This window comes from Pongo pygmaeus, chromosome 4, assembly GCF_028885625.2.
Source record: "Pongo pygmaeus isolate AG05252 chromosome 4, NHGRI_mPonPyg2-v2.0_pri, whole genome shotgun sequence".
NCBI lineage: Eukaryota > Metazoa > Chordata > Mammalia > Primates > Hominidae > Pongo > Pongo pygmaeus.
In genome coordinates, this window is record NC_072377.2 from 158831514 (window position 1) to 158856809 (window position 25296).

The 25296-nt window shown below is 42.6% G+C and overlaps 1 protein-coding gene across 6 annotated transcripts in view; it reads right to left on the reverse strand.

The window, feature by feature from the left end:
- Positions 1-25296, reverse strand: part of FAM114A2 (family with sequence similarity 114 member A2) — a 55200-nt gene that overhangs the window by 7890 nt on the left and 22014 nt on the right. For all 6 annotated transcript variants that reach the window (XM_054487869.2, XM_054487868.2, XM_063665294.1 and 3 more), the window contains 3 exons: positions 13062-13141; positions 4658-4780; positions 4065-4204 (listed from right to left, as the gene is read on the reverse strand). In XM_054487869.2, the coding sequence (XP_054343844.1) occupies positions 4065-4204; positions 4658-4780; positions 13062-13141 (343 nt within the window). The remainder of the gene's footprint in view (positions 1-4064; positions 4205-4657; positions 4781-13061; positions 13142-25296) is intronic.

Consider the following 25296-nt stretch of genomic DNA (forward strand, 5'->3'; position numbering starts at 1 on the left):
CATATATATATATATTATGTATCAGTAAAATACTTTTTAAAAAGATGGAAAAGGCATTAAATTTGTGGGTGGAAGACATGAATGGAAATGTGTTCCAAATGACAGCAATCAAGTTTGGTACTATCCACAGTTTCAGGAATCCAACAGGGACTTAAAACATAACCCATACAGATAAGGGGGTACTACTGTATGCCTAAATCAGCTACCTGATGTATAAGAAGACCCATCTGAGCAGGCACTCATGCTACATAAAAAGGAAGTTCAGTCCTTAGAAAAACATTTCTCTACAAAATCCTCTAGAAAGCAGCATATGTTGAAGTTAAATCAAATAGAAAATAATTAAAATACATTTTAAGGAGACAACATCATACTCAAAAGATCCTACATTCCATTTAGAAAAGTTAAAATATCCTCCCCCTCCCTCTCCCCCTCCCCCTCCCTCTCCCCTTTCTTCGGTCTCCCTCTCCTTCTTTTTTCAGTCTCCCTCTGTTGCTGAAGCTGGACTGTGCTGCCATGATCTCGGCTCGCTGCAACCTCCCTGCCTCGGGCTGCTGTGACTCTCCTGCCTCGGCCTGCCGAGTGCCTGGGATTGCAGGCGCGCGCCGCCACGCCTGAATGGTTTTTGTATTTTTGGTGGAGACGGGGTTTCGCCATGTTGACCGGGCTGGTCTCCAGCTCCTGGCCTCGAGTGATCTGCCTGCCTCGGCCTCCCGAGGTGCTGGGATTGCAGACGGAGTCTCGCTCACTCAATGCTCAATGGTGCTCAGGCTGGAGTGCAGTGGCGTGATCTCGGCTTGCTACAACCTCCACCTACCAGCCTCCTGCCTTGGCCTCTTAAAGTGCTAAGATTACAGCCTCTGCCCCGCCACCACCCCGTCTACGAAGTGAGGAGCGTCTCTGCCTGGCCGCCCATCGTCTGGGATGTGAGGAGCCCCTCTGCCCGGCCGCCCCATCTGGGAAGTGAGGAGCCCCTCTGCCCAGCCGCCCCGTCTGGGAGGTGAGGAGTGCCTCTGCCTGGCCGCCACCCCGTCTGGGAGGAAGTGAGGAGCGCCTCTGCCCGGCCGCCCCGTCTGGGAGGTGAGGAGCGCCTCTGCCCGGCTGCCACCCCGTCTGGGAGGAAGTGAGGAGCACCTCTGCCCAGCTGCCCCGTCTGGGAGATGAGGAGCACCTCTGCCCGGCCGCCCCATCTGGGAAGTGAGGAGCACCTCTGCCTGGCCGCCACCCCGTCTGGGAGGAAGTGAGGAGCGCCTCTGCCCGGCTGCCCCATCTGGGAAGTGAGGAGCGCCTCTGCCCGGTTGCCCCATCTGGGAAGTGAGGAGCGCCTCTGCCCGGCCGCCACCCCATATGGGAAGTGAGGAGCGCCTCTGCCCGGCCACCCCGTCTGGGAAGTGAGGAGCGCCTCTGCCCGGCCACCCCGTCTGGGAGGAAGTGAGGAGCCCCTCTGCCCGGCCGCCCCGTCTGGGAAGTGAGGAGCGCCTCTGCCCGGCCACCCCGTCTGGGAAGTGAGGAGTGCCTCTGCCTGGCTGCCACCCCGTCTGGGAGGAAGTGAGGAGCGCCTCTGCCCGGCCGCCCTGTCTGGGAGGTGAGGAGCGTCTCTGCCCGGCCGCCCCGTCTGGGAAGTGAGGAGCGCCTCTGCCCGGCGGCCCCGTCTGGGAAGTGAGGAGCGCCTCTGCCCGGCCGCTCTGTCTGGGAGGTGAGGAGCGCCTCTGCCCGGCTGCCCTGTCTGGGAGGTGTACCCAACAGCTCCGAAGAGACAGCGACCATCGTGAGCGGGCCATGAGGACGATGGCAGTTTTGTTGAAAAGAAGAGGGGGAAGTGTGGGGAAAGGAAGGAGAGATCAGATTGTTGCTGTGTCTGTGTAGAAAGAGGTGGGCATAGGAGACTCCCATTTCGTTCTGACTAGGAGAAATTCTTCTGCCTTGGGATGCTGTTGATCTATGGCCTTTCCGCCAGCCCCATGCTCTCTGAAACATGTGCTGTGTCAACTCAGGGTTAAATGGATTAAGGGCGGTGCAGATGTGCTTTGTTAAACAGATGCTTGAAGGCAGCATGCTCTTTAAGAGTCATCACCACTCCCTTATCTCAAGTACCCAGGGGCACAAACACTGCAGAAGGCCGCAGGGACCTCTGCCTAGGAAAACCAGAGACCTTTGTTCATGTGTTTATCTCCTGACCTTCTCTCCACTATTATCCTATGACCCTCCCATATCCCCCTCTCCGAGAAACACCCAAGAATGATCAATAAATACTTCATAAATTAAAAAAAAAAAAAAAAAGTAAAAGAAAAAAAAAAAAGTAAAAGAAAAAAAAAAAAAAAAAGGCTAGTCTCAGTGGCTGACGCCTGTGATCCCAGCACTTTGGGAGGCTGAGGTGGGTGGATCACCTGAGGTCAGGAGTTCGAGACTAGCCTGACCAGTATGGTAAAGCCCCATCTTTACTAAAAATACAAAAATTAGCCGGGTGTGGTGGTGTGTGCCTGTAATTCCAGCTACTCGGGAGGCTGAAGCAGGAGAATCGCTTTAGCCCTGGGAGATGGAGGTTGCAGTGAGCCGTGATCATGCCAGTACACTCCAACCTGGGTGACAGAGCAATAACCTGTCATAAATAAATAAATAAATAAATAAATAAATAAATAAATAAATAAAATTCAAGCTCAGTAGAATAAAAAAAAAAAAAAGAAAAGTTAAAATATGTATTAATTAATTCTCAGTTCTTAATAATAGTTATTAGTTACTGGGTGCTAATTATATGCCAGGCACCATGCTAAGGGATTTACATGTATCATTTCTAATTTTTACAACAACTCCAAAAGTAAGTGATTAGTCCATCTTTAATAATAGTTACCTAAAGTCTTGTGTGTACCAGATTTTATTTACTTAAAGTCTTTCAAGCAATGGGAACACATCAGTGAACAAGGACAGTCCCAGTTTTCATGGATTTCAACTTACTTGCTAAATTAAGGAGGAGACTGTATACATATACATATATACACACACACACATATGTATACATATACATGCATATATATTCATATACATGTAAGTACTACGTGGTGATATAAGCTAAGAAAATAAAGCAGAGTAAAAGGACAGAGAATGGTGGAAGTTGCTATTTTAGACTTTGTGGTGAAGGAAGGCTTTTCTAAAAAGGTGGCATTTGAGTAGACTTGAATTCAGAGAGGGAGTGAACCCCATTTCAAAGAACATTACAAGTAGCAGAAATAGCCTCTTTTCCACAGAACAGGCTCCTTTTAGGGTTATGAGTCTCTCATCCTTAAGGATGTTCAAGAAGACAAATGAGCCCCCTATTATGGGATGCTGTAGTGGGATGGTGATGGTGCAAGTAAAGAGGAAGTCTGCAGAAGACTGACAGCCCCTCCCAGTTCTAACAATGGGCACTCTTATACATTTGTTTCCAATGAAAATTCTCATTATTTTAATCAGGACATTTGCTTAGAAACTACTGGGCTTTTTCTTCCCTACCTATGATTATCTATACTATTTTTAAAAAATTTTTGTACAAATCAGCAATATAATGAGAAAAAAAGAATGGGTTCAGGACACTTAGTCAGACCTGGGTCTAAATCCCAGGACATACAACACAGACAGATTATTTAACTCCCCCAGTTTGCATTTTCTCATGATTAAAACTGGACTAATTACTTACTTTTGGAGTTACAAAAATTAGAAATTATACATGCAAATCCCTTAGCATGGCACTTGGAATGGTATAAAATTAGCACTCAATAATAACTATTATTAAGAACTGAGGTTCTTAGAACTCTTCTCTGTTTTCACTTATACCAAATTCCATTCCTATTAAAACTAATCTGTAAAGAAATAGTTTTCAGAGCATGAGTTGGTTAATAAAAAGGGCAGATTTATAATGTTGATTTATCATGGTTCAATGAAAAGAAAGAAACAACCAAAATGAACAAACCATCTAATATGTGGATGGGTGTGACGTGAATGGTTTCTTGAGAGAGACGTTTATAAAACTTTGGAAACAGGCCAAGAAAACTCCTGCAATTTGCATCATTTAGAGGAATTCTCATTACACTTACTGGGAAAGAGTTTGGCTCCTTTGTATGGCTGTCACTTCCTGCTTCCTGCCATGCAGAACCAATGCAGCTGTTTTGTGGAACAGTTCAACTGAGCAGGCGGTCAGTTCAGCCAGGCTCCGGATTGCAAACGCATGGATATCCTGGATGGAAAAACAAAACAAAGCATAGCAAAACAAAACATTTGGTGGAAAGATACCTTACTTCTCTCATACTACAGGATTTGTAGCAGGGACTAATAGTTGCCTTCCAATAAAGAGTGTCTTCTTCTTCCACAGTAGTGATGTAATTTTACAGCTGGGCTCCCCTGAAGTCAGGTGTGACCAAGTAACTAAGTTTTGGCCAAATGATTTAGATAACAAGTGTCAGGCGGCAGTTTCTGGGAACCTTCCTCATGACAAAACACACGTGCATCCTTTCGCTCTTTTTTTCTTCACTCTTCCTTTAATCTTATAGTCTGGATCTAAGATGCTACAATCCTAGATCACAAGGTTGAAATTATGGATAGCAGTGTAAAAATAGGAGCCTGGGTCCCTGATTGTGATACATTTCAAATCTACTAAAACAAACAAAAAAGGCTTAGTTGCTTTGGCTACCTCTATTGAATTTTTGTTGACTTGCTCAGTATTTTCTGCTTCCGACTGTTTTTCTCCTTCTTCATTCTCTGCTAATGGCTTTGTCAGAGACTTCCTGATCCATTCGTGGGCGGTATTTCTTGCCTAAATAAGAAAAATATTGGCCATCAACAATTCAATTCAGTTTACCAAAATTACTGTGCACCTACCAGGAACACAATAGCCTCCTAGAAGTAAGGGCTCCTGTTCTTACCTGAACATACCATCTAGCTTTTCAGTCCTTATCCTACTAGTCTCAGCAATACTTATCACTGTGGTCCATCATTCCTTTTTGAAATTCTCTAATTGGTAGGTTTTTTTTTTTTTTGAGACAGAGTTTCACTCTTGTTGCCCAGGCTGGAGTGCAATGGCACAATCTTGGCTCACTGCAACCTCTGCCTCCTGGGTCCAAGCGATTCTCCTGCCTCAGCCTCCCGAGTAGCTGGGATTACAGACGCCCACCACCACGCCCGGCTAATTTTTGTATTTTTAGTAAAGACGGGGTTTCGCCAGGTTGACCAAGCTGGTCTCGAACTCCTGACCTCATGTGATCCCCCTGCCTCAGCCTCCCAAAGTGCTGGGATTACAGGCATGAGCCACTGCGCCCAGCCTCTAATCAGCTTTTTAAAAAACCAAGGTATAATTTACATACAGTAAAGTGCACAAATCTTCAGAGTATGGCTTAAGAAATGTTTATATGTGCATATGCCTATGAAACTGTGAACAAGATATAGAATATTTCCTCATCCCTAGAAGGTCCCTTCATGTCCCTTCCTAACCAATACTATTCAAACCATGTCCCCCTCCTCCTGCCCAAAGACAACCCCTCTTCTGCTCACTATAAATAATTTTTCCTAATCTTAAAATGCATAAAAATAGAAATATAAGTTCATTCTAATTTATGTCTGGCTTAAGCACAACATAATGTCTGTTAGATTTATCCATGTTGTTGCATGTATTAGTTCATTCATATTAACTGCTGTGTAGTATTTCATTTTATATACAATCATGCACCACATAATGATGTTTGGGTCAACAACAGACCATATATATAATGGTGGTCCTGTAAGATTGTAATATCGTATTTTTACTGTACCTTTTCTATACCATTGTGTTGCAACTGCCTACAGTATTCAGTATGGTAACATGCTGTACAGTTTTGTACAGGAGCAATAGGTTAAACAACATAGCCTAGGTGTGTAACAGGCTACATCAGCTAGGTTTGTGTAAGTACACTCTCTGATATTCGCCCAATGACAAAACTGCCTAATGATGCAGTTCTCATAACATATCCTCATCATTAAGCAATGCATGATTGTATATATCACAATTTATCCATTCTCCTGATAATGAATCTAGTTTTCTTTGGTTTTTGTAACCCCAACTTTCTTCTGTCCTCCTCTGACCTTTACGATCATTTCTCCTCAGTATCTTTTATTGATCCTAATTGGCCAGTCTCTTAAACGCCCATATTATTTGGAGGTCTAGCCTTCACTCTTTACTCATCTCATCCTATTCCCTCTCCATCCATCCTATGCCAGTGGTTTTAACTATCCTCAACCTGCAGTTGACTCTTAGATCCTTATTTCTAGCCCTGACCTCTCCTGAAAACTTATTCCAAATGCCTGCTAGACAAAATACTCTGCAGGCATCACACATACAACAAGTAAAAACTTTGAACTCATTGCCTTTCTCTTCTTACCCCAAATTTTTCAACCTCTTTTATTTCCCAAAGTTTTAGAGGTGCCACCAGGTACCAGTCACCTGAGCAAAAATATAGGGGCCATCTTAGATTTTTTTCCTCTCCAACCAATCACCAAGATGGTCTGATTTTATCCAAGCCCCTCATCATCCTCTTCCCGTCTTCCTCCTCCCTATTACCACTACTTGAGTTCAGATTCACTTTGTGACTGGTCTCTCTGCTTCTGATCTGTTTATCTTAAATCTCTCTTCCATAATGCTACCAGTGATCTGTCTTAAGCCCAGGGCTGACCATTCCTCTTTCCTTCAATGGCTCCTCATCAACTGGATCATGCTCTTTACATGATGTAACAGGTCTCCACGACCTAAACCCTACCTACTTTTCCAGCCTCATCTCTTATCATTTTCCACTTTATCTTCTGGTAAGAATGACCTCTACTGTACTTGTTCTTTCAATCCTCTACCCAGACATCATCTCTTTCAGGTAACTTAAATTCAGAACTTAACCAAATATAGTAGAATTATCTGTTTCCTAACTAAACTATGTATTATAGGATAGCTAGAGAGTGTTTTATTTGGCTTTGCACACCCAGTGTCCAGTACACTGTGAAGAACATCTACTGTTTTGGATATGGATATGACCAGCATCCATATCTCCTTTCTTTTGGTGGCAGGTTCTAGATTCTCCTTAGTTCATGTGACCTGGGTGCAGCTGCTTCCATCTTTTGGCTCCAAAAGTTGGAAAACCATTCAGATTTAGCTACTGAGAATATTAATACCCCTGTCCACAGAGTAAGTGGTTCATAGATTAAAAAGTAACCCAAGCCAGATCAATGGACATCAGTCCCAGGACATCTGGTAAAATTATCAGCAAAAAGAAATGTTCTTTCAGTAGGAGTTACCGAAATGGAAAAAAGTCACCCACCCTGAAGCTGCCAATGGTCATTTTACCACCATATGGAAAAGCTTCCCTAAGAATGAAGCCAAAACAAAAGGAAGCGAGCCGAAAGACACAGATAGGGATAGAGATAGGTTCCTGAATAGAGCCATGCCTGAAGCCAGTTCTGCTCCTTGATTTTCTATTTTCTTGAGCTACTGAATTCCCCTCTTTTAAATTAGTTTCTGTTATTTTTTAAGTTTCTTGAGTTTCTGTCATTTGCAAGTGAAAGAGTCCTGGTTTCTCAGAAACTGTTTATTACCATCTACTTTATTAACTTTACATACACAGAATGTGTTCAAAGCTGTCATGAGGTAACAGGAATCCAGAGAAGACTCTGAGAGTCATTCTAACTGAGAAACACAGGTTTTATTATACATACAGTACTGGAGTTAGGCCTTGAAGGATCAGTAAGTGGGGCTACACCCAAGGCTACCTGAATGAGCTAAAGCAGACCTGTGTTCCCAGAATTTCACTGTAGGGTTCTTTCCCTATATCCTCCCACAAAAACATTCAGGAATAATCTAACTCGGATCTATACCTTCCCATTACTTAAGCATTAACCTCTCAAATTCAAAACACCAAACAGCATGACTATATAAAGGCTTGGAAACAGAAAAATGCAAAGTGTGTAGGCAAACAGTGAGCTATCTAGCAAGACCAAAATATAGGATACAGGCATTTTACTCATTCATTCATTTATTGCAAATATATACTAACACTGTGCCAGCGCTGGGGATTCAATGGTGAATAATACAAACTAGGAGCCTGCTCTTCTTTCTCCCAATAAGGCAATTAGCAAGCAAACAAACAAAAACATACATAAAGAAAATAAAATGGAGTAATGGTAAGTATGGGTAGAAGGTGGCTTGAGTTTGGGTGATCAGGAAGGGTCTCTGAAAAGTTATGTTTCAGCTGAAATCTGAAGGAATTGGCCATACAAATAGTTAGGCAAAGAGAGTTGTAAGCACAGGGAAATCAGCTTGGTACACCTGAGAAACAGAACAAAGGCCAGTAAGGAAGAATATAGAGGATGGGGAGTGTGACAGAAAATTAGGTTGGAGTAGTGAGATTTACAGTAGAGAACACTGAGAGATGAGGCTGGAAAGAATCATGACAGTTGACTAATAATACAAACAATATGTTAAATTCTTTGCAATATCTTTGAAGAGACAAAATGAGTAAAAAAATGAAGGATTAATTTATCTGAGATTAAAAAAGAAAAATGGAGAGTGATAGACCACATAAAAGAAAAAACTGATACCATAAATTTAATATACCCGAAGGAGATTTTTTTTTTTTTTTTTTGAGATGGAGTCTCACTCTGTCGCCCAGGCTGGAGTGCAGTGGCATGATCTCAGCTCACTGCAACCTCTGCCACACTGGTTCAAGCTCTTCTCCTGCCTCAGCTTCCCGAGTAGCTGGGATTACAGGCACCTGCCACTGCGCCTGACTAATTTTTGTAGTTTTCATACAGACAGAGTTTCACCATCTTGGCCAGGTTGGTCTTGAACTCCTGACTTCGTGATCTACCCACTTCGGCCTCTCAAAGTGCTGGGATTACAGGTGTGAGCCACCGCGCCTGGCCAGGAAATATTTTAGTAGGCATAGAGCATACCCAAAGTGACCTCTCTTGTAATAAATATATTAAGTGAAATCATCATGAACTATTGTGCCAACTCAAGGTAATTTATTATCCTTTCCCAAAATTATTAATGTCATCCATGCCCACAATTCAGTCTGGAACTTCCCACTTGTTGAGATCTGCAGATCTCAAAAGGTACCTTTGAACTTGGCTTCTCCAAAAGCTTATTTATTTCCAACAGAAAAATAATGAGGCCCACGGAAGAAAATGAATTTACCCCAGGCCACGCCACATGTGAGTATTAGAACAAGAATCAGAATCATAGAATCATATTCCCGGACTCCTAATTCAGTGCTCTTTCCCCTACATCACAGCCTGCCATATAAATCTTTTGAGGGCCAATGGTTAAGGCCTTGATCCTTAACCAATCTACATCTTCAGTCTCAATGCCTAAAATTTAAACAATCTGAAGATTGCTTTCAGAGAATGGCAAGAACTGCCAGACAGATAAGGAGTTACTGGTCTTACAAAAATACGTATTAATGTGATCTCTCATTAAGCATGTAAACTATGTCTTTTTCATGATTATTTCCCTAGCACCTAGCAAATTACTAAGCATAATAAAGGTTTATTGAACATATATGTATATTTATTGAACAGCTACATGTAGAGGACATTGGGCTGTCTTCTGTGGAGCCCTCAACAGTGAGCATTTATTTACTATGAGCCAGGCCCTTTGTAAGAGCTTTTTGTGTGTGAACACATTTAAACCTCACAGGAACCCTACATTATTACAACTCACCTCACAGACAGAAAAAAATGAGGCTCACAGAGGTCAAGCAATTTGCTAAAGGTCACACAGAAAATATTAGGTAGTAGAGCTGGAATTTTAAGGAATAGGTATGTACAGATTCTGCCTTCAAGAAATTTAAGCTTCAGGATAGGAGGTAAGATACACATATTTTTTAAAAACTATAATAAATTTATAAAAATACCTATGCACAAGGCTAAGTGAAAAAAGCAGAGCACTAAAGAACAAATATAGTATGTTGACTTTTCCATCAGAGGAGACAAGAAAATATATCTGCTTATCTTTACAAAAAGAAACTCAGGAAGGATAAGCCAGAAACAAGAAAGATGAATACCTATAAAAACAGGAGAATGGAGTGGAAGGGAAGTGGGACGGAGAGACCTGAGTATATTTTTTGTGCAGTTTGATTTTTGGAAGCATATTAATACTCTACATATTCAAAAATAAAATTAACACATAGGGCAGCAAATAAAACAATTTTTTGTAGGTTACTTTTATAGTACAGGTCAAGTATCCCTTATATGAAAATCCAAAATTCTCCAAAATTTGAAATTTTTTGAGTGCCAACATGATGCCACAAGTGAAAAATTCCACACCTGACCTCATGTGATGGGTTGTAGTCAAAATGAATTGAAAATTTTGTTTCATGCACAAATTTTTTTTAAATATTGCATAAAATTATCTTCAGACTATGTGTATAAGGTATACATGAATATAAATGAATTCTGTAATTAGACTTGGATTGCATCCTCAAGATACAGCACTATATGTGTATGTGTGTGTGTGTGTGTGTGTGTGTATTTGTGTGTATTTGTGTGTGTACGCAAATATTCCAAAATCCAAACAAAAATCTTAAATCTGAAACACTTCTCTGTTCCAAGCATTTTAGATAAGGGATACTCAATCTATAGTATAGGCAAAGCAATAAAACCATTTCAGATACATCTCATAATTAAGGAAATGTGCTAATATTGTTGGGAGACAAGGTTCCTACTGTAGAAGGGAGATACAAATGTGTAATGGGGAAAGGCAAGGAAAAACCCTGTAGGGATGGACTAAAATTGGAGTTATACTGTGTGTGAAGTCATGATTTCTAAAATACATATAGGTGTACATGTGCACATATGTATCTACATACATAACACATATAGGTGTATATGTACCTGAGTATATTTTGTAGCTCTGCTGACAGCATAGAATCAAAGCCACACCAGTGGCAATGAGTACACTTAGTACCTAGGTCTTGGTCTATAAAACCAAAAAGGAATGAATCATGCTTTCTCAAAGAAATGTCTGGTTGCAGGGCTGGGGCACAGAAGGCATAAGATGAGTCTAGAATATCTTGTTATGCCAGAAAATAAGGAAGCGCCCAAAAATGATGGAGGCATGCCACCTAGGAGCCAGCTTGAAAGACAAATTTGAACATCAAAATAATTAAGGACAGTGACGAATTACAAGCCAATGGGGAAAAAGCAGAACTCCATGAAAGCATACCGATAACAAATAAAAAAAGAACAAAATGGAGGAGAAAGGAGAGGTCATGACTATTCTAGAATGCTGAAAGCCAACTGGTAAATCTTCACATTAAATATTGGTGCCAGAATCATAAATAAATGCTAGATTTAGGAGAGAAATTATGATGAGTAGCAGGATATTTGTATGGTCTTAAAGTATCTCCTCACAGAAAGTTTATTAGCAAGATAGGAAAATAAATTTTAACTCTACAGAAAGAAATCAGACAACACATCACCAATAAGCGGCAGATGGATATCATGTACCTTTAGCTGTCATACCCTGGGCAGGACACACCATCACTTATGGAGTATTTTGGCCAGGAATGTATACACTGACATTAATCATGAGAAAGCATTAGAGAAACTCCAAAGCTTGTTTTTCAAAAACGCCAACGTCATAAAAGACAAAAAGACAAAAAAAGGCTGAAGAACAATTTTAGATTAAAGGAAACTAAAAGTACATGGCAACTAAATACAATTCGTGATCATGTACTGGCTCCAGTGGCAGAGGAAAAAGTTTGATATTATTGGACATTATTGGGTTAACTGATATAACTGAAATATGGAAAATAGATTACAACAAATTAGTACAACAAAAGTACTAATGTTAAATTTACTGAAGTTGATAGCTATACTGTGGTTATATAAGGGAATATCCCTATCCTTAGCAGACACATACTGAAACATTTAGAAGAGCAATAATGTTTACAATTTACTCTCAAATAGTTACAAAAATAATGTGTGTTTATCTATATGTGTATACATGTATTTACAGAGAAAGAACATACGTGAAAGCACAAATGTTTGAGCAAATGAGGTAAATATTAACAGTATTGGATTTGCATAAAAGGTATACAAATACTGTTTGTGCTACTCTTGTAACTTTTCTCTAAGTTTGATATTATTTCCAAAATAAAAAGCACTATAAGATCAAAAGTGCTTTAGTAAAGTGTTACAGTAGAGGTGAGGGAGATGAGCAGCCTTAGGATGATCTAAAAAAGCTTTCTCAGAGAATGCAGCATTTTCGATGGGCATAGGAGAGTGGGATAACACACCAAACATCATATTCCTTGCCCTGGGGGATGGAGACAAGGTGACTGGGTTGACTATGCAATAGCTCTCACCTCTACCTGGCCAGGAAACAATGTGCACCTGCAGCTGACTGGTCCTGAAATGCTTCTCAAGACTGGCAGAGGTGGGTAAAGAGGTAGCAAGCAATCCATGACCCAGTGAACAGTGTCCCAAGAGCAGACACTGGCTTATACTTGCCACAGAACCTCCCTACCTACTCTGAGCTTTGATTAAAGTCTCTCCACATTCCAAATATAAGAAAATAGTTCCAGAATCAGCACCAAAAATAAGGGCCTTGGTCATAATACTCTCTCATTTCCGGACAAATAGTCATTATCTGAGTCACTGGGCTCTGGGTAATGACAACCTCTAATCCCTATGGGCAAGGCCACATATCATCTCTAAATCATTCAGACTCCTGAGAACAGAGAGTCCTCGACAGAGGCTCACCCATTGGAATCATGAGGCTGGTCAGCACTGCCAACTTTTAATGACTAACATTGTAGACTAAATTAAGCTTTCAGATAAGCAAAGCATCCCAAATGAAAACAGGTGAGGATGGGACACGTGTTGTGGGGCAGATGTGGGTTCAACACACTAACCTGGAGGAGCAGAAAGCAAGTAGATGCAGAACCCAATTCTGGGCATAATGAGAATATACCCTCGATTTTGGTGACACCTCTGCCAGGAATTTATAATCTTATGCTCTTTATCCACTACATTCTTACAAGTAAAATAATGAAAATCACCACAAAGCAATAACTTACCCTGGCAAGTTTCTCTGGTTTGGAGGAAACGTGCAGCTGGGAAAACAGCTCTGTTATGTCCTTGGTAAAATCTTCATCCCCTAAAAAACCAAGTCCCATATAAACACTCTAGAAAGACTGCTGAGGATCATGAGGTGGCAGGCAAGGAGGAAGAGGAGAGGAGTGGTAATAGCAGCAGCAGTAGTAGTAATAACAATAGTAGCAGCAGTAATGTACATAAGCATGGTGCTTTAGTGCTTATAGAATCCTTTTATGTATATTATATCAATAAATGCTTCAATGGGCTTGAGAGAAAAGTGCCATTATTCCATGTTAGAGATGAAGTGATTAAGGCTTGAAAACATTAAGTGACTTCCCCAAGACTGCATAGCAAAGATTAGTAGTCAAACCTTAGTCTTCCTACTTCCAGTCCAAATCCTGTGCTGTGCTTTTTGCATTACATCCAGAGCATGAATATAGAAATGGTGACAGCATAGACTAAGCAAGTACTGTACATGCACTTCCAAGAAAGTGGAATTTAAGTTGGGACATCAAACTTGAGTACAAGTTAGCCAGGAGAACATGAAGAGTTTCAGGCAGAGAAACAAATGTAAACAGCCAAAGGTGAAAGAAAGTATGGCAAGAAGTTTAATATGATTGAGAGTATCTAATGTAAGGGGGAGAAGGGGTAAGCTAGAAAGGTAAGATCCAGATAATAAAGGCCATATAATCGATGGTGAAGAATTCAAACTTTATAATGAGGAAGTGAGGAACCACTGAATAGTTTTAAGCAGAAACAGAATCACATTTAAATTTTAGAAAGATCACTTTGGCAGCTGGGTGAAGAATGGATTAGAAGGTGGAAAAGAAGGGAGGCAGGCTGAGGCAATAATCCAGGATCCAGGTAAGAGAAAATGGTGCATAAGAAAAGAGGATCAATCATCATGCATCCATATTAAAAATAAAAAGAAGAGAAGCAAAGGGGATTCCAGAATGTTGGAAGGATGGTAAGGAAGCTGTTGGAGTTAGTCTTGTGAAAGATGATGGAGAACCAGGAACACTTACAAAGAAACAAACAAGCAAATGGGTGACTCAAGATCAAAAAGCAATTAGCAAATCCAATCAGTGCAAAATGCTCTTTCCCTCTCCACTCATCTGAATCCTATACACTCCCCACTTTGTGGTCCAGCCCAAGGCTTCTCTGCAACATGGAAGGCAGAAGAGAACTCTTGTACATAGAAATCTTCTAGCAATCTACTTACAGTCTATAGAATATTTCTTAATTCACTATAGTTTGCCAGGGCAAATCATTACTGCTTCATACTCAGCAACTTCCCTAATATTCCCAGGAATAAAACAGTGTATCTTGGCTCTTCTCTCTCCATCCACTATCCTTTTGTCCCTCTCTCTTGGTGTTTAAGGCAGAGAATTAAATGACTTAGTGATCTCAGGTATAATAAGGTTTGGGAAAAGCTGATCTCACTAACTGATACAACTCTTCCTACATAACTCATCTAAACAACTGCTAATAATATCCTACTATTTAGGTAGACATTTTGTTTTCTCAAGTAATTTATAATTTGGATACAAGGGATGAATCTGAATCCATAATGGGATGCGTATACCCAAAAAGGTTCACAAAATAATTCAATGGAGGGCAGGAAAAAAAATGGACTTTTTATTTATAAAGATTTATCTCATTCTATTAAAAATTCTATTTTAGGGTATATTTTAGAATGTAAATTATACATTATTATGGTAGTACATATAATTTATATAATTTACATATAAATTATTTATATTCACATATAATTTATATGAATTTACATATTATATAATTTATAAACATCCAAATACCCACATATTATGACTGAATGTGAAACACTGCTTAGAGTTGTGATAAAAAAATTTTGAAGATTACCGTCATCTACTCTTTAGACTTGAGTAGAAAAAAGTAGTTATTGCATTGGAATAAAAATGTGTAAGGATGGAAAAGAGACTGGTTTAGTGCTTTGGAGGGACTCTGGAGAGGGGCTGAAGTCTTCCAAGAAGGAAGACTCCTTCTGAAAAAAGGAATCAGGTACATATGGTAGAGGTGCAAGAGCCCAGGATGCTCATGGATAATGAAGATAACCAACATCATCACCAGAACCAGGTTCTATGGTATTCTCTCCCCTCTGATACCACCACTTTTTAAAAAAAAACAGCTTCATAGAGACATAATTAAATACTAAGGTCACTATTGCATTCTCAACCAAAATCACTGGGGAAGGCTGGGGCACAGTGAGCGGTGGGGGGAATCCAGTGCTATCTTTTCAGAGTTCTGATCTCTGGTGAACAAGTAGGAGAAAAAAATATCATAGACACAAATCCATCTGTTTAGAAAACTACTTGGAGTTCTCTGAATGGTATTTAAAGACTGAGATTTCTGATTACTATGCAAAGCCAGATGTTGAGTAAATTGAACAAATACTGTTAATGGCACTACAAACAAATAAGTTTATAAATAACTGAGGACTGTCATGTCAAGGCTTGATTAGGAAATTAGGAACAATGGAGCAACTTAAGAAAATCAAAATTAATTTATTGGTTTTCTGCTAAGACTTTTAAAATGCATATTTTTACCTATTTATTTATGCCCTAATAATGAAAGTAATAACAGCTACATTTGTTGAGTGCTTACTATATGCCACATATTAAATATAGTATTTCATTTAATCCTTATAACTTGAGAGGAATTAGCATACTCTTCTTACAGGTGAGGAAACAGAAGCTCAGTGTTAGGTAACTTCCCAAAGTCATATGGCTTAGTAAATGGCAGATCTTGATTTTGAACTCAAGTCTAATTCCAAAACCCATCCTTTTATTCACCATTCTATACTGCCTTCTCAATATCTCAAGGCAGCTTTAGAAACTTGTATTCAAGAACTATTTTCCAATCAGGACAAGTACCTTTACATAGAATAAGGTATCATTTAGTAAGATGCTATATAGCCAGCCAGTTTGACTTCTTAGGACACAATGCAGAACACAAATGGAAACAAAAAAGAAAAAGTCCTAAAAGTAGGAGAGATCATGGTGGACAGGAGGCAGGAAGAGATTTCAGCTCCCACTTGGATGGACAGAGCAGCGCATGGAGGCTCGCATCGTAAACTTCTGCTCCAGAATGACTACAGGAATACATTAGGAAAGCCAAGAGAACCCATACACCCTCTGAAGGAAGTGGATTGCTCCTGCAGGACCCAGGAGACATCTCAAATACTGTGAGTGCCCAAATAGTGTGGAAGTGGGAAGGGAGATCATCCGCCCCAGAACACACACCCCACTGGGGAAACTGAGGGTCTAGATTACAGGAGACGAATCTGACCTTACTGAAGCTGAGTCAATTTAGAGAGCCAAGTGAAATACAGGGGTAGAGGAAGCAGTAGGAAAACCCCTGTGGGCTCGCTGGGTCCCCTAGCAAGCAATTTCCACCTTGCCTCACAGAGGTCCTTGGGGAGGATGGCCAGAGGCACTGGGAAAAGGCCACAGGGAGAAGGAAACCTCCAGCTGAACTTCGTAACAATTTGAACTGATGGAGAAGTCTCCTGACCAGAACTCAGGAGAGGGCATGAATCCAGTGTGTGGACTCCACAAGCAGGGGAAAAATGAAAGTCCTACTTGCTTTCACAGCTGAGAGGTGGGTAGTCTGGGGCAAGTTCTCAGCCCTGCTTGCCCACTGCCTGGAAACAGACTCAGTGTGGTTGGGGAGCAGGCACAGTGGGAGTGAGACTGGCCCTTTGGGTTGCATGGAAAAGCCTGTGACTGCTGGCTTTCCTCCACTTCCCTGACAACCTGCACGACACAGCAGAGGCAGCCATAATCCTCCTAGGAACATAACTCCATTGACCTGGACCTCATCCCCATTCCCCACAGCAGCCACAGCAAGACCTGCCCAAGGAGAGTCTGAGCTCAGACACACCTAACCCTGCCCTTCCCGCCCTGATAACTGAAGACAAAGAACATATACTTTTGGGAGTTCTAGGGCCCTGCTCACTGCCTGTTCCTCTCCATACTACCATAGCTTATGCTTTCTTGAAAGTGCCACCTCCTGGCAGAAGGCCAACCAGCATAAAAATAGTGCATTAAGCAACTAAAGCCAAGGATGCTCTCAGAGTCCACTTCACCCCCCCGCCACCTCCAGCAAAACAGGAGCTGGTATCCACAGCTGAGAGACCCACACAGACAGTTCACAGGACTCTGTGGAGAAAACCCCCAGTACCAGACTGGAGCCTGGGAGACTTGCTGGGTGGCTAGATCCAGAAGAGAGATAACAATCACTACAGCTTGGCTCTCAGGAAGTCACATCCCTAGGAAAAGGGGGAAGGGTGCTACGTCAAGGAAATACCCCGTGGGACAAAAGAAGCTGAACAATACCCTTGAGCCCTAGACCTTTCCTCTGACACAGCCTACCCAAATGAGAAGGAACCAGAAAATCAACTCTGGTAATATGACAAAACAAGGTTCTTTAACACCCCCAAAAATCACACTAGCTCACCAGCAATGAATCCAAACCAAGAAGAAATCCCTGATTCAACTGAAAAAGAATTCAGAAGGTTAGTTATTGAGCTAATCAAGGAGGCACCAGAGAAAGGCAAAGCCCAATTTAAGGAAATCAAAAAAATGATATGAGAAGTGACAGGAAAAATATTCAATGAAATAGATAGCATAAACAAAAAAAAATCAAAACTTCAGGAAACAATGGACACACTTACAGAAATGCAAAATGCTGTAGAAAGTCTCAGCAACAGAATTGAACAAGCAGAAGAAAGAACTTCAGAGCTCATAGACAAGGTCTTCAAATTAACCCATTCCAACAAAGACAAAAGAAAAAGAAAATAGGAACAAAGCATCCAAGAAGTCTGGGATTATGTTAAACGACCAAACCTAAGAATAATCAGCATTCCTGAAGAAGAGAAATGTAAAAGTCTGGAAAACACATTTGGGGGAATAATAATCGAGGAAAACTTCCCCAGCCTTGTTAGAGACTTAGGCATCCAAATACAAGAAGCTCAAAGAACATCTGCAAAATTCATCGCAAAAAGACCATCGCCTAGGCACATTGTAATCTGGTTATCTAAAGTTAAGACAAGGGAAAGTACCTCGAGCTGTGAGAGAGAAGCACCAGGTAACCTATAAAGGAAAAACCTAACAGATTAACAGCAGATTTCTCAGTAGAAACCCTACAAGCTAGAAGGGATTGGGGCCCTATCTTCAGCCTCCTCAAACAAAACAACTATCAGCCAAGAATTTTGTATCCAGTGAAACTAAGCTTCATAAATGAAGGAAAGATACAGTCTTTTTCAAACAAACAAATGCTGAGAGAATTTCCACTACCAAGCCAGCAGTACAAGAACTGCACTGCAAGAACTGCTAAAAGGAGCTCTAAATCTTGAAACAAATCCTGGAAACACATCAAAACAGAACTTACTTAAAGCATAAATCTCGTGACCTATAAAACAAAAATACAATTAAAAAAAAAAACAAGGTGTACAGGCAACACAGCACAATGAATGGAATGGCGCCTCACATCTCAAAAGTAATGTTGAATGTAAATGGCCTAAACACTCCACTTAAAAGACACAGAATTGCAGAAAGGATAAGAACTCACCAACCATCTGCTGCCTTCAAGAGATTAACCTAAAACATAAGAACTCACATAACCTTAAGGTAAAGGGGTGGAAAAAGACATTCCATGCAAATGGACACCAAAAGCAATCAGAGGTAGCTATTCTTCTATCAGACAAAACAAACTTTAAAGCAACAGCAGTTAAAAAAGACAAAGAGGGACATCATATAATGGCAAAAGGCAGTGTCCAACAGGAATATATCACAATCCTAAACATACATGCACCTAACACTGGAGGTCCCAAATTTATAAAACAATTGCCAATAGACCTAAGACATGAGATAGGCTGGGTGCAGTGGCTCATGCCTGTAATACCAGCATTCTGGGAGGCCGAGGCAGGTGTATCACCTGAGGTCGGGAGTTCAAGACCAGCCTGACCAACATGGAGAAACCTCATCTCTACTAAAAATACAAAATTAGCCAGGCGTGGTGGCACATGCCTGTAATCCCAGCTACTTGGGAGGCTGAGGCAGAAGAATCACTTGAACCTGGGAGGCAGAGGTTGCGGTGAGCCAAGATCGCGCCATTGCACTCCAGCCTGGGCAACAAGAGCGAAACTCTGTCTCAAAAAAATAAATAAATAAAATAAAAATGAGATAGATAGCAACACAGTAATAGTGGGGGACTTTAACACCCCACTGACAGCACTTGACAGGTCATCCAAACAGACAACAAAGAAACAATGGATTTAAACTATACCCTGGAACAAACTGACTTAACAGATATATACAGAACATTCTATCCAACAAGTGCTGAATATACATTCTATTCAACAGTGCATGGAACTTTCTCCAAGACAGACCATATGATAGGCCACAAAAGGGGCCTCTATAAATTAAAAAAATTGAAATCATATCATGCGCTCTCTCAGATCACAGTGGAATAAAACTAGAAATCAACTCTTCAAAACCATGCAAATACATCGAAATTAAATAACCTGCTCCTGAATGATTACTGGGTCAAAATGAAATCAAGACGGAAATTAAATTCTTCAAACTGAATGACAACAGCGATACAACCTATCAAAACCTCTGGGATACTGCTAGGAGGAAAGTTAAATAGCTGAAACGCCTACATCAAAAAGTCTGAACAAGCACTAACAGACAATCTAAGGTCACACCTCAAGGAACTAGACAAACAAGAACAAACCAAACCCAAACCCAGCAGAAGAAAGGAAATAACCAAGATCAGAACAGCACTAAATGAAGCTGAAACAAACAAAAATACAAAAGATAATTGAAACAAAAAGTTGATTCTTTGAAAAGATAAATAAAATTGATAGACCATTAGCAAGATTAACCAAGAAGAGAGAAAATCCAAATAATCTCAATTAGAAACGAAATGGGAGACATTAAAACTGACACCACAGAAATACAAAAGATCATTCATGGCTGCTATGAACACCTTTATGCGCATAAACTAGAAAACCTAGAGGAGACGGATAAATTTCTGGAAAGACACAATCCTCCTAGCTTAAATCAGGAAGAATTAGCTCTCCCCTCTCCTCTCTCCCCTCTCCCTTCTTCGGTCTCCCTCTCCCTCTCCCTTCTTCAGTCTCCCTCTCCTTCTTTTTTTGGTCTCCCTCTGTTGCCGAAGCTGGACTATGCTGCCGTGATCTCGGCTCGCTGCGACCTCGGCTCCCTGCGACCTCCCTGCCTCGGGCTCCTGTGATTCGCCTGCCTCGGCCTGCCGGGTGCCTGGGATTGCAGGCGCGCGCAGCCACGCCTGAATGGTTTTTGTATTTTTGGTGGAGACGGGGTTTCGCCGTGTTGACCGGGCTGGTCTCCAGCTCCTGGCCTCGAGTGATCTGCCTGCCTCGGCCTCCCGAGGTGCTGGGATTGCAGACGGAGTCTCGCTCACTCAATGCTCAATGGTGCTCAGGCTGGAGTGCAGTGGCGTGATCTCCGCTCGCTACAACCTCCACCTACCAGCCTCCTGCCTTGGCCTCTTAAAGTGCTAAGATTACAGCCTCTGCCCCGCCGCCAACCCGTCTAGGAAGTGAGGAGCGTCTCTGCCTGGCCGCCCATCGTCTGGGATGTGAGGAGCCCCTCTGCCCGGCCGCCCCATCTGGGAAGTGAGGAGCGCCTCTGCCCGGCCACCATCCCATATAGGAAGTGAAGAACATCTCTGCCCGGCCGCCGATCGTCTGGGATGTGAGGAGCGCCTCTGCCCGGCTGCCCGGCCTGGGAAGTGAGGAGCGCCTCTGCCCGGCAGCCACACCACATGGGAAGTGAGGAGCGCCTCTGCCTGGCCACTCCGTCTGGGAGGTGAGGAGCGCCTCTGCCTGGCCGCCCCGTCTGGGAGGTGAGGAGTGCCTCTGCCCAACCGCCACCCCGTCTGGGAGGAAGTGAGGAGCGCCTCTGCCCGGCCGCCCCGTCTGGGAAGTGAGGAGGGCCTCTGCCCAGCCGCCCCGTCTGGGAAGTGAGGAGTGCCTCTGCCTGGCCGCCACCCCGTCTGGGAGGAAGTGAGGAGCGCCTCTGCCTGGCTGCCCCATCTGGGAAGTGAGGAGCGCCTCTGCCCAGCCGCCACACCGTCTGGGAAGTGAGGAGCGCCTCTGCCTGGCCACCCCGTCTGGGAGGTGAGGAGCGCCTCTGCCCGGCCGCCCAGTCTGAGAAGTGAGGAGCGCCTCTGCCCGGCCGCCCTGTCTGGGAGGTGACGAGCGCCTCTGCCTAGCCGCCACCCCGTCTGGGAGGAAGTGAGGAGCATCTCTGTCCGGCCACCCCGTCTGAGAAGTGAGAAGCGCCTCTGCCCGGCGGCCCCCTCTGGGAAGTGAGGAGCGCCTCTGCCTGGCTGCCACCCCGTCTGGGAGGAAGTGAGGAGCGCCTCTGCCCGGCCGCCCTGTCTGGGAGGTGAGGAGCGTCTCTGCCCGGCCGCCCCGTCTGGGAAGTGAGGAGTGCCTCTGCCCGGCGGCCCCGTCTGGGAAGTGAGGAGCGCCTCTGCCCGGCCGCCCTGTCTGGGAGGTGAGGAGCGCCTCTGTCCGGCTGCCCTGTCTGGGAGGTGTACCCAACAGCTCCGAAGAGACAGCGACCATCGGGAGCGGGCCATGAGGACGATGGCAGTTTTGTTGAAAAGAAAGGGGGGAAGTGTGGGGAAAGGAAGGAGGGATCAGATTGTTGCTGTGTCTGTGTAGAAAGAGGTGGGCATAGGAGACTCCATTTCGTTCTGACTAGGAGAAATTCTTCTGCCTTGGGATGCTGTTGATCTATGGCCTTTCCGCCAGCCCCATGCTCTCTGAAACATGTGCTGTGTCAACTCAGGGTTAAATGGATTAAGGGCGGTGCAGATGTGCTTTGTTAAACAGATGCTTGAAGGCAGCATGCTCTTTAAGAGTCATCACCACTCCCTAATCTCAAGTACCCAGGGGCACAAACACTGCAGAAGGCCGCAGGGTCCTCTACCTAGGAAAACCAGAGACCTTTGTTCATGTGTTTATCTCCTGACCTTCTCTCCACTATTATCCTATGACCCTCCCATATCCCCCTCTCCGAGAAACACCCAAGAATGATCAATAAATACTTCATAAAAAAAAAAAAAAAATCCACTAAAACAAAACAAAACAAAACAAAAAATCAGGAAGAATTAGATACCCTGAACAAACCAGTAAGAAGCAGTGAGACTGAAATGGTAATTTTAAAAATTACCAACAAAAAAAAGTCCAGGACCAGATGGATTCACAGCAGAATTCTACCAGACATTCAAAAAAGAATTGGTACCAATCCTATTGACACTATTTCACAAGATAAAGAGGGAACCCTCACTAAATCATTCTATGAAGCCAGTATCACCCTAATTCCAAAACCAGGAAAGAACATAACCAAAAAAGAAAACTACAAACCAATATCCCTGATGAGTATAGATGCTAAAATCCTTAACAAAGTACTAGCTAACCAAATCCAACAACATATCAAAAAGATAATCCACCATGATCAAGTGCGTTTCATACAGGGATGCAGGGATGGTTTAACATATGAAAGGCAATAAATGTGATATACCACATAAGCAGAATTAAAAACAAAAATCATAAATCATCTCAATCAATGCAGAAAAAGCATTCAACAAAATGCAGCATCCTTTATGATTAAAACTCTCAACAAAATCGGCATGCAAGGGACTTATACCTCAATGTAATAAAAGCCATCTATGGCAAACCCACAGTCAACATAATACTGAATGGAGAGAAGTTGAAAGCATTCCCTCTGAGAACTGGAACAAGACAAGGATGCCCACTCTCACCACTCCTCTTCAACACAGTACTGGAAGTCCTAGCCAGAGCAATCAGAGAAAGAAATAAAGGGCATCCAAATCGATAAAGAGGAAGTCAAACTAACTGTCACTGTTTGCTGATGATTGTTTACCTAGAAAACCCTGAAGTCCTAGAACTGATAAAAGTTCCTAGAACTGATAAAAGAATTCAGCAATGTTTCTGGATACAAAATTAATGTACACAAATCAGTAGCTCTTCAATACACCAACAGTGACCAAGCAGAGAATCAAATCAAGAACTCAACCTCTTTTACAATAGCTGCAAAAAAAGAAAAAATATTTAGGAATATACCCAACCAAGAAGGTGAAAGACCTTAACAAGGAAAACTACAAAACACTGCTGAAAGAAATCACAGATGATACAAACAAATGAAAACACATCCCATGCTCATGGATGGTAGAATCAATATTTTGAAAATGACCACACCGCCCAAAGCAATCTACAAATTCAACACTATCCCCATCAAAATACCACCATCATTATTCATTGAACTAGAAAAAACAATCCTAAAATTTGTATGGAACCAAAAGAGCCCATACAGCCAAATCAAGACTAAGCAAAAAGAATAAATCTGGAAGCATCACATTACCTGATTTCAAACTGTACTATAAGGCCATAGTCACCAAAACAGCATGGTATTAGTATAAAAATGGGCACATAGACCAATAGAACACAATAGAGAACCCAGAAACAAACCCAAGTACTTAAAGCCAACTGATCTTTCACAAAGCAAACAAAAACATAAAGTAGGGAAAGGACACCCTATTAAACAAATGGTGCTGGGATAACTGGCTAGCCACATGTAGGAGAATGAAACTGGATCCTCATCTCTCACCTTACATAAAAATCAACTAAGACCTGAAACTATAAAAATTCTAGAAGGTAACATTGGAAAAACCCTTCTAGACATTAGCTTAGGCAAGGATTTCCTGACAAAGAACCCAAAAGCAAATGCAATAAAAACAAAGATAAATAGCTGGGACTTAATTAAACTAAAGAGCTTTTGCATGGCAAAAAGGTCAGCAGAGTAAACAGACAACCCACAGGGTGGGAGAAAATCTTCACAATCTATACATCTGACAAGCGACTAATATCCAGAATCCACAATGAATTCAAACAAATCAGCAAGAAAAAAACAAACAATCCAATCAAAAAGTGGGCTAAGGACATGAACAGGCAATTCTCAAAAGAAGATAAACAAATGGCCCCTAAACATATGAAAAAATGCTGAACATCACTAATGATCAGGGAAATGCAAATCAAAACCACAATGTGATACCACCTTACTCCTGCAAGAATGGTCATAATCAAAAAATCAAAAAATAATAGATGTTGGCATGGATGCAGTGAACAGGGAACACTTCTACACAGCTGGTGGGAATGTAAACTAGTACAACCACTATGGAAAGAGGTGGATTTTCCTTAAAGAACTAAAAGCAGAACTACCATGTGATCCAGCAATCCCACTACTGGGTGTCTACCCAGAGGAAAAGAAGTCATTATATGAAAAAGATCCCTGGAGGGGTCCGTTCCAAGATAGCTGAATAGGAACAGCTCCAATGTGCAGCTCCCAGCGTGATCGATGCAGAAGATGGGTGATTTCTGCATTTCCAACTGAGGTACCTGGTTCATCTCACTGGGACTGGTTGGACAGTGGGCGCGGCCCACAAAGGGCAAGCCAAAGCAGGGTGGAGCATCGCCTCACCCAGGAAGCGCAAGGGGTCAGGGGACTTCCCTTTCCTTGCCAAGAGAAGCTGTGACAGACCGTACCAGGAAAATCAGGACACTGCCACCTAAACACTGCGCTTTTCCAACAATCTTAGCAAACGGCACACCAGGAGGTTATATCCTGCACCTAGCTCAGCGGGTCCCACTCCCACGGAGCCTTGCTCACTGCTAGTCTGAGATCAAACTGCGAGGCGGCAAGCACGGCTGGGGGAGGGGCGTCCGCCATTGCTGAGGCTTGAGTTGGTAAACAAAGCAGCCAGGAAGCTCGAACTAGGTGGAGCCCACCACAGCTCAAGGAGACTCCCCGGCCTCTGTAGACTCCACCTCTGGAGGCAGGGCATAGCTGAACAAAAGAGAGCAGAAACTTCTACAGACTTAAACGTCCCTGTCTGACAGCTCTGAAGAGAGCAGTGGTTCTCCCAGCACGCTGTTTGAGATCCACGAACGGACACACTGCCTCCTCAAGCGGGTCCCTGACCCTTGTATAGCCTAACTTGGAGACACCTCCCAGTAGGAGCCGACTGACACCTCATACAGCCGGGTGCTCCTCTGAGACAAAGCTTCCAGAGGAAGAATCAGGCAGCAATATTTGCTGT